Source organism: Strigops habroptila, chromosome 1 (genome assembly GCF_004027225.2).
Source record: "Strigops habroptila isolate Jane chromosome 1, bStrHab1.2.pri, whole genome shotgun sequence".
In the NCBI taxonomy this organism is placed as follows: domain Eukaryota; kingdom Metazoa; phylum Chordata; class Aves; order Psittaciformes; family Psittacidae; genus Strigops; species Strigops habroptila.
In genome coordinates, this window is record NC_044277.2 from 151,019,861 (window position 1) to 151,034,556 (window position 14,696).

General features: G+C 40.2%; 1 protein-coding gene across 1 annotated transcript in view; it reads left to right on the forward strand.

The window, feature by feature from the left end:
- The window catches only part of VPS41 (VPS41 subunit of HOPS complex), a 99,574-nt gene that overhangs the window by 73,387 nt on the left and 11,491 nt on the right, over positions 1-14,696 (forward strand). Inside the window, exons 15-24 of the mRNA XM_030496814.1 lie at positions 123-184; positions 1,022-1,103; positions 5,325-5,417; positions 5,882-6,009; positions 6,891-7,035; positions 8,251-8,292; positions 8,422-8,472; positions 9,695-9,832; positions 12,591-12,645; positions 13,655-13,795. Coding sequence (XP_030352674.1) covers positions 123-184; positions 1,022-1,103; positions 5,325-5,417; positions 5,882-6,009; positions 6,891-7,035; positions 8,251-8,292; positions 8,422-8,472; positions 9,695-9,832; positions 12,591-12,645; positions 13,655-13,795 — 937 coding nt within the window. The remainder of the gene's footprint in view (positions 1-122; positions 185-1,021; positions 1,104-5,324; positions 5,418-5,881; positions 6,010-6,890; positions 7,036-8,250; positions 8,293-8,421; positions 8,473-9,694; positions 9,833-12,590; positions 12,646-13,654; positions 13,796-14,696) is intronic.

Here is a 14,696-nt window from a genome sequence, read left to right on the forward strand (position 1 = left end):
CCATTTAGGGCCTGATGCTTGACTTAACAGCCGTGCACAGAGTTGGAATGGTAGTTATTGTGGCTTTCCAGTAGTAGACTTCCAAGCTTTTACAACTAACTCTTTCTTTGTATTCCTTTTAGGACATTGGCTTAGCCTATATAAATCACCTCGTGGAGAAAGGAGAGTATGACCTGGCTGCTCGGTAACTTATCATTAATGAATTTCTTTCCGGGCTGAAGTGTGTCTGTGTGAGGGGGGAGGCAAAGCAAAAGCAAATCATTCATTCTGAAGTATTTAGTGATGTTGATTTTCTGTGTGTTCCGGACTTTCAGTACATACAGATGTATTTCTGTGCCCTATATTTGCTTGCCTTTGGTGACCCAAAGTTACTCTAAAGTTTGACTAGAATTGAGACATACGTATTTTTGAGTCACCTTTGATCTTTCAAAGTCACGCTAGATTTTCAGAACTGAGGTTTTCTTTGGATTTTGATAATTCAGTTTACTAATGTGTCATTGACCTGTAAGACCATCAGAAAATAATTTGTGGTTATATGGATGCAAACAAAAATGTTAAAGGATCAGGAATTACCTAAGATTTGTGTTTTCATTTAAGTAAGCATATTTTTGTAAGTGCAGGGACACCTTCCACTAGAGCAGGTTGCTCCAAGCCCCTGTGTCCAACCTGGCCTTGAACACTGCCAGGGATGGGGCAGCCACAGCTTCTCTGGGCACCCTGTGCCAGCGCCTCAGCACCCTCACAGGGAAGAGCTTCTGCCTAATGTCTAATCCAAATGAGTAATCGATAAAGGTGAATGCATAGTAAGTTGTTTAGTCCTCTTGGATGCAACCAAAATTAAGATCTGAAAGGAGGAGTACCGGGCATACTCAGCTTGAAGCAATGGTTGCCAAAATAAGTCACCTTTGAAAGTGTCTTGACAGGGAGAAGAAAGAGGAAAGGAAACCTTGCAATAATGCTGTCACATCTGTATTATTCTATGTACCTACTTTTGTTCTCTCCCCTTTCATCTTCCTTCCAGAAAGTGCCAGAAAATTCTTGGCAAAAACACAGAACTCTGGGAATTTGAAGTTTACAAGTTTAAAGAAATAGGTCAGCTTAAGGTAAGTTAATGTCTGTCTCTGGACTCAAGTCATTGGCATGCTGTACTTCCCCTGTGTTTTGAGCAAGTATCTAAAGGATCTCATTTCGTGGCCCTATTGTGGTAGCCATGGTTTCACTGCTGCGTTTGAAGTTCCTGACCCAGATCTCTAGTTGTACAGTTGTCTTTCAGATTGATGTTGATATGTTAATATGCATCAAAACAGGGTTGGAGGCATAGCATATCCAGGTACTCGGCTACCTATTTTTAACTAGTCAACAGCCCCTAAGTGAAAGACCCATTCTCAAGGCCTTTAGTTACAAAGATGCTAACAGTAAAGTGCATCTTTCCCATTTACTTTTCACTCCCTTCCAGTGTCTTGAAAATCCTACCCTAACTCTTAAGGAAAATAGCCTCTGTGGGTGCCAGCCTTTCCTGAAAATCCAAGCCCCTTGCAACAAAGCCACCGCTTTAAGCGTCAGAGAATAGTTAAATTGCAAAGCAACAGGGAAAACCTGTGCTGTGTGCTAGAAATGGTGGCAGGAAAGAGGAGCAGCCTGCCCTGTCTTGTGTTTTCCCTGGTCGTGAGCCAGCTACCAGAACAGTGCACGTTTAATGTGAGTTCCTCAGTTAATAAATTGCCCAGGACATAAGGCTATAGCGTTGTCACTGCCAAACCAGTAGAAAACATAATGCACACTCCCTTTGGTAACACATGTACATTTATTTCTGAATTTTATGTCTTCCTATTCAAACTCAATGAGCCAAAAAGGACATATTATTAAGATCTCACAGCATGCATCCCTTGCTGGGTTTGAGCTGTTTAATTCCATTCAAAGAGCTAAAGTGTTTCAGCATTAGGGTTTTCAGAAATGTCTGGCTTTTATTTTAGAGCCACTCCAGTGCAAGAACAGCCTTGCCTTTTGTATGAGTTCTTAGTGGTTTGGTGCACTCTTTGCCACCTTGGAAGATGAAATCTCATATTTCTGTCTCTCTATTTCAATCCAATAAAGAACTCGAGTGCAGGTACAGGTGAAATTTTTACACACTGCTTCCTAGTCCTTTTGGGTTTATTTTGTTCTGTAGATGCAGCTGTCTGTTATGGATGGTTTTCTTGTCTCCACTTATGTCATCCAGCAGACTGTAAAATATAAAAATATTTGCGGGTTTACTGCAAAAACATCTCTGTTAAATTACTACCTTTCTAAACAGTTGGTTGTTTTCAGCCTCTTGAAAGTGGACTTAGAAAAGCATAAGATGAGCCCATTATATTATTCAGCTTCAAGCTGCAGTTCTGGAAGATGCTTTTCTTATTTTACTATTTCAATCACATAATAACTTTTCCTAAGTTCCTAAAGATAGCTGAATATCACAAAGGATGACCTAAGTTAAGCCAGATCAAAATGAAGAGGTTCATGTAATGCTTGGGGTCACTTGGATGCTATTTGCAATTTTTACCTGTTTACTCAACCAATGGGCATTAAACACAATAGTCAAACTAACTGAGCTGTAATGGCTTTAAGCCTTGATGTGGAGACTTTGTTTGGGATTTGGAGACAAAGTGTATTTTGAAAGTGAATTTTCTTCAAGAATTTGCACCGCATATAAGCAGTTGCCTGAAATCTGATGTTTCCAATCTAATGCGATTTGCCAATAACTAAGGTCATGGTAAAACTAAAGGTTTAAACTTTCCTTTCTGCAGAGGGACTAACTAGTGACACCCCAGTGTCAAAGCCTGTGGGGTGAGTGTGTTGCTTGTGGGTTTAGGGGTTTTTGAGTGCTCTGTACTAAAAGGTCCTGTTTGGCTACCAGAGGCTGCATTTTGGTATCTTGACATCTCTTGTGTCATCAGTGAGTGTCCTCTAGAAAACCGTTTTATGGCAGTTTCCAAATTTTAGCGCCTTGCAATGATCTGCTCCTCTCCTCCAGCAGCAGTGGCTTGATGAAGTTACGTGCCTGTCCTCAAGGCACTGCAGTGTAAAATCCAATGCCTCACACAGCTAAGGAAGGTGGATTCGAAGGAAGATGCCACGCTCTGTGAGTGCTGGCCATTGTGGCACAAGGGATGTGTTCCATTCTCTTGACTCTGCTGTGGCAGCAGTGACTTTCAGCAGGGGTGCAGGTTGATCAGCTAGCGGCAGTAAGGCTTTAATGACCGAAATGTTGGTTAGAGGACACATGAAAGACTTCACCTGACTGTGTTGGGCATGGCATAGAGCAGCATTATCCAGACAGCCTCTTTCATCTCATACGTATCCTCTGAGGAATAAATAATTGTGGTTTGGGCTTATTGGTGAGGTGGCTTAGGTGATCGCATGTCAACTTTTGTATCCACTTTCTTGTGTATACCCTTATATATACCCTTATACCCTGATCAGTCCTTATACTTACTGATCAGAAGTCTGAAAGCAGGTCTTCAGAAGACATAAAGGAAGAAAATATCTCTGTGTATAGTATCTTTTCTTTATTTAAAGTCACTCTTGCCACGTGATTCAGGAATTGATACAAAGGCATCCAGATCCTGGAGCTTTTTGTCTGGCCTCGCTCCTTAACTACTGCTTAAAAGTAAAATGGAATGTAGCCTCCAGCATGGGTCTTAGTTCACCTTTGTGCCTGGGCTTAAAAATAACTTGGATGCTCCTCAGTCTTTGCTGAGCACAGGAGCCAAACTGCAGGAGGTGGTTGTGCTTTTCCTTCAAGCAGTGGGACTTGGGGCAGGGGAGGTTTCCTTCCCAAGGCACCCTGGCCCCCATGCAGCAAGGCAGCTGCACTGCTCCGCAGCGCACTGTGCGGCCGAGCCACAGCCGAGAGCTGCAGCAGAGCCTGTTGGACAAGGCTATTCCTTTAGGAGGTAGCAGGAAGGTAGAAAACAGGAATGAAAACAGCCCTTGGGAAATGCCCTCTGCCTTCAAGAGTTCAGATGATGTCCAGCTTGCTTGCTTTATGGTCAGAAGAGGCTTTTTTATGAGGGGGTCAGGAATATGATTCCCCAGGGCAGCTGGTACAACCGTGCCCTGAGTTAGCTATTAAATTCTGTGACAGATGGTGAGAGCTGATGTTGGCAGTGTGCTGTGTTTCAGAGACTGGCCAAGCTTGAACAGCATGGGGAGAGAAGAGGACTCCTGTGAGCAATGAACTTTTAATTTTTGCAAAGTCATTAACAATGCTTTTTTTAATTGGTATTTTATTTTTACCTCCTGTTTCGCCTACAGATGGAAGACTTAAATAAAATATGTAACTTGGGCAACTGTTTTGATTTAAAGACTAGGAGAATAGGTTGTGAATAGTCATTGCTGCTTAAAACTGCAAAACCCAAAAAATAAAGACGTAGTGAGATGTTACTTCTCCTGCTTTGTTCGTGCAGCTTCACTAACAAGATGCTTCTGCACCATGTGGCATTAGTGGGCAACAGGCAACATCTCTGAGTCTTTGGAGGAATTTCTTTCTTCTTCAGTGTTGGGCCTTCAGATACAAACCCCAAAGTCCCAACACAGCTGGCAGCAGTAGGGTTTACTTTGGCAGGTAATAATCTTGGCCTCTAGTTGTGTGGAATAATAGCGCTAATAAGATGCTGTGCTGAAATTCCAGGGTATGAGCTGATTTATTCTGGCAGGTTCTCGTCTCCTGCCTGCCAGAATGCGGTTCCTCAACACCCCCTATAGAGCAGCAGAACACACGCCTTCACCTTTTCCGTGGAGAGATCTATTCTCAAATTAATTTTCATTTGGGTATGTAAAAATAGCTGGCAAAACAGAAACTCTGCATCAAATGTAGTGGCCCCACAGGAAGTCATAAATCAGAAGTACCAATTTTTCAGCTAATGAATGCTGATACCATTTTACAAGATACAGGACTGAGAGTGGGCAAAATGGATTTTGAAAACTTTCTTCTTTTGAGGGATCTTTTATGGGCTTTATTTTCCAAATGGCTAGCAGGAAATACTCAGGCTTCTCTCAGTGCAATGGCTGCTGCTTCCATTCTAACTAGTATCTTCCCACCTACCTTTCTAATGAAAATTCTTTCAGGTAAGTAATACAATTCCAGTGTGTGCACTCCTAAAGTGAATAGCATCAGGGTACTGCTTACAAATATGAATATGCAGCGCTCCCAGAGCATTTACCAAGAGCCGTGTTTTGCACATAGCTTTGGTTTTTTGCTTCACAAATCTCTTTTCCTGTCATCAGCGTACCAGGATGTTACATGTCATTCCCCTTCTGTCACTTTGTTCTCTTTGTTCCTATAGGCAATTAGTCGTTATTTGCCCAGACGGGATCCAGTTTTGAAACCTCTGATCTATGAAATGGTCCTGCATGAGTTTTTGGAGAGTGACTATGAGGTACTGTAGCCTGACATGACCATGTGTGATAGTTCCTGCCACCCAAACACCCTCAGCAGTGTAGAATTCTGACAGCAAAGTCTCTGTTGTATTCCAAAAATTATCGATGGACAGTTCCACAATAATGAAAAGATCAAAAAAGTTGAATTTTGGGTTGTTTTTAAGAGAATAAGTAGAATGTTCTTCAGAGCACGCAAATACTGTCTCTGTTACCAGTTAGAAATACTGTTAGTTTGTTTAATGTAGCATAAGTGGTTGAGGTGCTGCACAAAACCCATAGCACCTGAAAGAGAATCAGCTTCATGAATCTTAATAACATTGCCCTAAGAAGGAAAATCAGTGTTCTGCACTACGCACATCTGTGGGCACATAAAAGTGGCTTAGAGGTGAAGCACAGCTGAAGCTTTGATGGTTTGAATTGTTCCTCAGGCAGTTCTTTCTGTTACAATCTCTTATACTTTTAGGGGTTTGCAACCCTGATAAAAGAGTGGCCTGGAGATCTGTACAATAACACAATCATAGTTCAAGCTGTAGTGGATCACCTGAAGAAAGATCCACAGAACAGGACTTTGCTACGAACGCTTGCAGAATTGTGAGTATGGTTTTAAACTCCTGTTACAAAAAGTAAGCTTGAAATAGCGTGCTATGCTTTAAATTTGCCTTTCGTAACAGAAATACCTGCTTTGCTGCAGTCTACAGAGTGTCAGCTTTCTCTCATCTCCACTCTGCTGATTGCACAACATACCTATTTTTTTCCTGTCTTTATAAAGTGTATGCTGAGTATGGAAGCAAAGAGTTTAGTATGAGATTGGATATGCCACTCCTCTTTCCAAAGCAAATAGCTAGCATCCCTCTTTATACTGTGAGAGAAAGCCTCTTTTGTGAAGTGTGCATTTCAGAATTACCCACAGGAAAGTAAAATGGTGGGGTTTTTTCTCCCACAATTTCAAAAGTAGTGTATTTAGGTTTACTGTGTGGCTGGAAATATGTGACTGGAAAATGTGCCAACACTGATCTGGTTCTAGGCTACTTTGTGCAAGGATAAAGCTCTTTGGTTTTCTCAGCCTAATCAGCATCAGTTCTTTTCATACCACTTCTTTGAAGAAGGTGAAGCAACTGCATTGCTATATTACAGTCTGTCCCCAAGTTGTAAGAGAACAATGTTTTTTAGCTCTGAAGAGAGTTCCAATTAAGTTTCCAAAATAGCAAAGCTAGCATTTTGTGTGGATTCCCCTGTGGTTTGAAAATGGAGAAACAAAAATGCAGAGCTGATATAAATGGGGTTGAAAGTAATGTTGCCCAGTGTTTTATTTCCCTTTAACAGAAATGAATCACAGCAACTATTTAGATAATTATCAAATCAAGTAGCATCCTAACACGCTTTACATCCTATATTTAAATTTTCCCCTGTAAGTGATGTTCCTACACTTGGATATGTAAGATCACATGTATTATAACATTGTTTTTTATCAGGTATACTTATGACCAACGCTATGGCAGAGCCCTAGAAATCTACTTAACTCTGAGGCACAAGGATGTCTTCCAGTTGATCCACAAGCACAATCTTTTCAGTTCGATCAGAGACAAAATTGTCCTACTCATGGATTTTGATTCAGAGGTATGGACATCTTGATGATTTTTATATTCATTTTCCACTAGAGATATTTTAATGGATTAAAAATAAATGAGCTAAATATAGTGTTGAGGCAGAGAGTGTGTTTCCTGTGTCTGGATACATTCTGAGGTAAGGAAGAAAATGTTTGCCTAGAATGCAAAGTAATTCCTTTGTATTTCCATTTGAATGGTCACTCACAGTGAGAAGAGTGCCAGATCTGAGATCATGGTTGTGATTCTCAAGTAGACTTTCACCCTGATATTCTTTCTGCATTTCTAATCAAATAATGCTGTTAATAAGCTAAAGAAAGGAGGTAATGAATTTATTGTGAGGCGTATGTTAAATATGCCTGCCACGTGTCTTTTACTACAGTCAGTCTGCTTCTGAAAGTTTGCAAGATTGTTAATCTAAATTCAAATAATGAGAAAGTGTGCATTTTATACTGAATTCTATGTTCTTGCTTCCCAACTGGCTATAAAACCTCATCAGATGATATTTGCTATGATCCTTGGAGGGAAACCAGGTAGATCTGCTCTTTTTTCAGTGCAGTGCTGGTTGTTTTAAGCACTGGAGCTATGATGTGGAGCCATCTCTACCAAAGATGATTGTCTTTGGTGTGGCCATTCTAAACTACATGGGGGGAAAAAGAGTATAATTCTTTTTTTTATTAAACAGAGTAAATTGTATCAGGAATCTGCGGGTTTGTGTTTTTTGAGTTTGAAGCAAAATTTCTTCTTGTAAGAGGAAGCAGAATCGGAACCCTGGTGGCCACTGTGCTTATGTGGTCTTTTCTGCTTGTGTTACTGTATCACTGTGCAGATGGTTTGGAAGAATCCAGTTGTAAGACAAGCTGTTTGTTTCCCATGCAGCCTTCACCCTGCAGTTCCGTTTGGCCATGGGACAAATAGTATTTCTATATCATTTGGCAGTGGCCTTCTGTGACCCAGGATTCGATGGGCATGCTTCACCTGCAATAGAAATGCACAGTATTGACTGCTGTTAGCGTGGAAACTTTAGGAGAAGTATTCTGGAAGAATACATGATGTGTTCTCCTGTAATGCTGTGCTGATGTTATGCAAAGTGCTCTCTGAATTACTGTTGCCTAAAAGAGTGTGCCTGCAGTATCTGATACCCATCAGTGAACAAGCATAACACTATATAGAATGTGAGGAAATCTGTGTACCTGTGTATTAACTGGCTTCTTTCTCTTTACTGTAGAAAGCAGTAGACATGCTTTTGGATAATGAAGATAAAATTTCTGTAAGTATATCGAGTTTGTGGCTTGGCAGTGCAGTGTTTGCTTGTATTACCCATCCTCCTTTCAGACCTGTGAATGTGATGTTTGTCACAGGTTTGCTGATCCATTGGGGTTTATTTGCTTTATTTCAGATTGACAGAGTTGTTGAAGAACTAGAAAACAGGCCTGAGCTACAGCATGTTGTAAGTATTTGTTGAGCTGAATAAACTCTTTGCTGGGCATATGTTTTATAAATATGGTCTTCCTGTCAAAATGCACATGGCTCTGGAATGTCATAAATCATCAGAGCTGAAGTAGCTACTTCTGCTAATCCATTTTTTAATATGGCCATAGCATTTTTACAACAGTAAAATAGTTATAAAACGTGAACTTGTGAGTACTTGATAACAAACTGCTTATTGTTAACACGCCGTGAGGTACTCCTTATGGCATTGCAGACACTTGTGTTCCCTGGGCAATTACTTCTTGCTTGTTTCCCTCCTCTTTCCCTACACAAAAATGGTGTTGGGTGCAACTCTGAAGCACATTTTGCTGATGTGTGGAGGCAGTGAACTGCTTGTCTTTCTAGAGCTGTAACTTCCATATGCTGCAGGATTGTTCTTGTCTGTGCAGAATTACAGTATCACTGTAAGGCTGTGGCTCCACATTGCTATTCCAGAAGCACCTCTTTAGTTTGAATGTGCTGTCAGTGGAATGTGTAATGTGTAACCATGGGCTTTGGCTGTATTAGGGAGGGAAGTTTAACTTGCTGCTGTGTACAGCTGGGGCGTAGGGCATTGATCTGGTTTATGTGTTAGAGATCTGATTGTAGGAAGCAGCTCTACCAAGTGTGCAGCCCATAGCCAAGAGCTTTGCAAAGATGACTGACTGGCTCACTGTCAGTTTATGGAAGGGATGCATCAGTTTCCAAGCGTGAAGCCTACTTCCCTTTGGAAAGAAAGTGACCCTCAAAATTACTCTCAAAGCTTTCCTGTGCTCATCTAGGGAGGAAGGAGCTTTGCCACAGTATCTATACTTCAAGGTGTTTCGGTTAAAACACTTTGTGTGGTGAAACTTTGGTCTATAGTTACCTGTAACGGTCAAACATATCTAGGTAACCAAAATGTTTAATTTGACATACTTCTCCAGAGTTTTCTATAAAATTCAAAATCCAGAAGTTTCCTTGAAGGTTAAAGGACAGTTACTTAAGTGGTGCTGAAAACCTGTTTTATAGAGCTGGCTTTGGAGATTGCTGTGATAAGGCTACTTCAGAAATATATAGTCCTTTGTATCAGGATTTAATCTCTGTACCATCTCGTATGTCTTAGCACATTCCTGGAGAAATTAGGGGGAGTTTTTTATTAGTGGAGAACGGATAATATTGTATAAATGGCTTCAAGTTCTGATTCTCATTTTGATTCCTAGTATTTGCACAAGCTTTTCAAAAGAGACCACCATAAAGGCCAACGATATCACGAGAAACAGATCAGCCTTTATGCTGAATACGACCGTCCAAACTTACTGCCGTTTCTCAGAGACAGCACACACTGTCCCCTAGAGAAGGTAAGCCCAAACCTAAACACGGATCCTCGATTTTTAGGTCTTCATCTTATAATGTGAGTTTGTAACTGTGTCTGGTACTGCCCTCTACTGCCAAAAGAAGGGATCCTCTGAGTGTGTGACCATCACCTGCAGGAGTCTGGTTTGCAGAGCTGGCTGACGGCTGAGACCTTCCTCTCTCGGCTCATGGGGCAGGAACTGGTGGGGATTTTAGATGGAGAAGTTCTGACTTCATGCTTGATGCATACCTACAGCGTGTCTACTCATCAGTGCCTGGCCTGGCCGAACAGCAGGTTGTGGTTGCAAGAAATCAACCATCATTTTGCCAAATCTAGGACTGGTCAGTGCTGGATCTTGAAGAATGAGTAGCTATAACTGATGTCTTTTCTAGCTTTGTATTCCAAGGTCCAAAGTTGCTTTCAAATCATATACACAATATGACAGTCACTGAAATAGCAGAGCTAAAAGTATTTTGTCCTTGTACTTCTGCTAGTAGACTTGGGGTTTTACAGAGAACCATGTTTCTACCTTTAACCTTTTTCTATTTTCCTTTTTTGCTCTTGTCAAATGAAAAATGAAATGAAATGAAGGGCAGTGTTGGTATTTTTCCCCTGCTTGAATTAAAGTGAATCAAATGGACATTTAAGTTTTCCTCTTTAGTTGGGTCAATATTTTATTACTAGTTGCTGTTAATGGCCAAGCAGAGCAGACTTTGTGAAAGGATGCCTCTCTGCATGCAGCTATAATGATGACACCAGTTGAAGTAGTTCTGAATGTAACGCTGAGTATTGCATTTTACATGTTTGATATTCTAAAGAGAACTAGTACTGTTCTTGGCATTTGCATGCTTTTGATCAACTTAACTGTGCAACAGCAGGAATCACTGGAAAATGCTTTTGTTAAGGTTGCAGGCTTGGTCTTTGAAACTTGCATGAAACTCAGTTGTCTCAGTGGACTTGTGTCTGCAGTGTTGGCTTATTTGTTTATAAGTCTCTGATTCTCCCTTAGTTTTTGCAAGTTAGTTTTACTTACTGCAGATCCAGCCAATTATCTTCAGTGATGGATGGTGCAGAAAAGTGCTGTGTGTAAATGGTACAAGCACATTGCTGGCACTGCTTTGCTGAAGTTATGGGCTGTGAGAAAGAATATGTCAGAGACCCATGAGCCTTTGGAAGGTGTGAGAAAGTGAGAAAAAAGGATGTTAGAATAAGTGTCATTCTAACCTTAAGTTAAAATGTTGCTATGTTTCAGTAAGAAGCTAAGGAAGAGAGGAAATATACCAACACTACATAAAACTTAGTTGAATTTACTGTCACTGCTAATTCTGTAATTGCCCTTCTTACCATACATACCGTATAGTAACACGTTTTGCCACATAGGAATCTTTGTTCTAAGGAAATAAAAAGGGGACCAAGAATTTCTCATTTATCCGTATTTTCGGTTCCTGTTAAGCAGATTCCAGTGCAGTGTATGAACTGCAAAAAGCCATGGTTATTATGGCTTTAAAGACATTATAAACCCGGCAAGAAGAAATAATTCTTGTTCTTTAAAAGTGCACTTTATTCAGGGGCAGTTCAGCAAATGTTTTATAAAATGAACTGAGAGAGAAGTATGCATGTTCCCTGTTTTCCTCTAGAGGGAGCATGACAGTCAAGAAACATGCAGCATCCAGAACTACTGAATGCTTGGTACTTTGTAATTTAACCTCTGAGTGGGGAATAAAAAGGGCTGTCAGCTGTGTTATAACTTATTAGTATTATTCATACCTCACTCCCCTGAAGTATCTGATTAGTAATTCATGTACCTCTACCCCAAAATTGAATGCCCAGATCTCTAATCTTCATAGTAACCCATCTGAAACAATTTGACAGTGAAAGGAAAAGTTAATTCCTACCTACATCTTTAGCTGTATCTTAAGTGTTTGTAGTTTTGATTTCCAAGTATAAAAATCTTTACTGGTGAATAGTTGTCTTCACAGGAATGCCATGAATCTCGAGTTTGCTTTCTGCTTCCAAACTGGAAGCAGACTTGGCATCACTTATGGCATACCAGCCCTGCCAGTTTTCAGTTACTAAAAAGTTGTTGGTGATCAGTTTGGTAGTTTTGGCAATTGTGTTAGTGTTTTTCAGCTGCACAGGCTCTGTAACTGCACATGAGGGTATTTAGCCCTCAGGGCTCTAAACTGAATTTCTAAGAAATGCCTTCTCCATACTCTTTCATATTTCCACTGGATTCATATTGAGTTGTCTTCTTGGAGGTCACTGGTACAAAATTTGGAGGGCTCTCTCTGCTTCCCAAAACCATACTGGTTACCCTGAGGAGATCTACAGTCTTGTGTTGGGAATGAATGTCAAGCAGGCCTCCATTACTAGAGACCTCAATAAGTCCACCCACAGGAAGCAAGTCTTGACAGCAGATAAATTTCATGCTTTTGGGTTAAACAACTTTTGGAACCAGAAGAAAGAAGTTGCCAGTAGGCTGAAAGATAGAGATTGGCATAATCCAGACTGAAATACCTGCCCTGTCCCCAGGTTTATTTAATCTTGGAGAAAAATAAAAGAAAGGGCCACGGAGTTTCTCCTCTTCATTAGTGCGAGAGAACCTGACAGTGCATATTAAAGGAGCTGTATTCCTGTCAAAATGAGTAACGCAACTTCATTGAAAAATATCTTTAAGCCTCTTGCAGCGTTTGTGATCAATAAAATATGTCGTAACATGGTCCCTGTGTTTTCTTTCCATCCTCCCTTCCCTAAAACTCAAGGCTCTTGAGATCTGCCAACAGAGGAACTTTGTAGAAGAGACAGTCTATCTTCTGAGTAAGTAACTCAGTATGATAAATTACAATGTGCTTTTAATCTTGTCATAAAGTTTATGCTGAAAAAATGTATGATGTAGTATCTAATATTATTTAACATGCTTTCCCAGAGTTGGTATGCAGTCAGTACAACCAAATAACAGCATTTAGAAACTAAAGCAAAGCACTGGCTTATTCATATGATGTCTTAACTCCATATTTTGTGTTACTGTGTTTCTGATTTGGTGTTTTTCTGGGGTTTTGGAATCTCCAATACTGTCAGTTTGAAGAGAGGGGAGAAATAAAACATGTTTTATTCTGAATACATCTCAGAAACTTAGTGTTATCTTTTGGTGAGGTGGAAGATTTGCTTATGCTCCCTTTTTTGTTTTCTTTTTATGTTTTTAATAAAAGTAATTATAAGTTAACTCCACCAGCAGGCCAAGGAGTCTACCTCTGAATGTCAGACATGAGTCATGAACAGAATGGAAAGTTTTTCTTTAATCAGTCTTTGTTTTAATAGGAAGAACTATTTGTGGAGCATTTGAGAGCAGAGCTGGATTTACACATGGATTTACTTTAAAGAATAATTCAACATTTCTACTACTTGTTCTTCTTCCCTCCTCTCATTTTCCAAGGGTGTAAGCTGTGCTAGAACTGCAAATTAAGAGTGCCTGTGCAGGCTCATAAAGGGGGTGTTTAATGTCATAGTTAATGCATGCACATACACACATTCCCCTTTACTTTAGATCGTGCTGCAGCTTAGAACCCCTAGTATGACCCAACACACGCTTAAGAAGGCTCCAGGTCTCAGTCCAGCAAAGCGCTCCAAGCACTTGCTCAGATTATACTGGTTGCTCTGGGATTTACATTCCTACCTCAGATTAGATTAGGTTTGGTCTTGGTTTAATGAGTCTGAGCAACTTCACACTTATAAAATTCCTATTGAAAGCTTCTTAAAAGCACTGCGCATTGATAAGTATTTAGGATTTATGATCTCTTTACTCCTTTCTTTCTTTCTTTCTTTCTAGGCAGAATGGGAAATAGCCGCAGTGCCTTAAAGATGATAATGGAAGAATTGCGAGATGTAGATAAAGCAATTGAATTCGCCAAGGAACAAGATGATGGAGAACTTTGGGAAGATCTCATTTTATATTCTATCGACAAACCACGTAAGCAGGATAGAAGCTTTGCATGTGTATTTTTTTGTGTGTGAAGTGCTATTGCAATTAAAGGATTGAATAATCCACATGCATGTTAGAGAAGGTGTTAATGGATGGCCAGGGAGGTGTTCTGGTTTGTGGAGCTGTCCCACTGTGCATAAAAACCTGCAGTAAGGCAGCATGTTGGCATGCTACAGAATGAGTACTTAGGATTTAACATTTTGCTAAGCTCTGTGTAGTTATGTCCTTAATGACAAATCAAGGGAAGAATGGTGCTTTTCATTTGGCAGAATGAGGCTTTATTTTTAGACAGCATCAAAACACAGTCTGCAGGCTTGATGAGGATGTTGTGTGTCTGTTTATTGCAACTGCTTCCCTTTGAAATTCTGAAGTTGGAGAACCCACACCTCAGTAGAATAACTGTTTTGTTTCTGTGGCACAAAGGTGGATCAGCAATAACGAGTGCATTTTGCCTTTCAGACGTTATATGAATAGCTACTCAAGTTTAAAGTTTAGATGGAATCAGAAAGTGTCAGAATCTCTTAAGCAACATGAGTTTGTTTTTCAGGAGGCAGATTCAGAGGAGATCATAGGACTGAGAAAATAAAGCATTATTTTATCTATTCCACTCCATTAGTTTTGCAGCCTCTTCTGGGGCTTGAAATCAAGGCTTTAAAGTCTCTTTTGGGATCTCTTTTCCAAAGCATTGAATGTCTTGTAGAATTAGTGTCAGAATATGTATCTCTTCATCCCTTGGCTGCTAATTTTGACAGGAAGAAGCAACCAAAATCCGTAACTCCTTTAGAAGAATGGCATTCTCAAGTTACCCATACTTAAATGCAGGATGTCACTAAAGCAATGCTACAATTAATGACATCTTCAGAGCAAAAGGGATTCAAAGCATATAGAA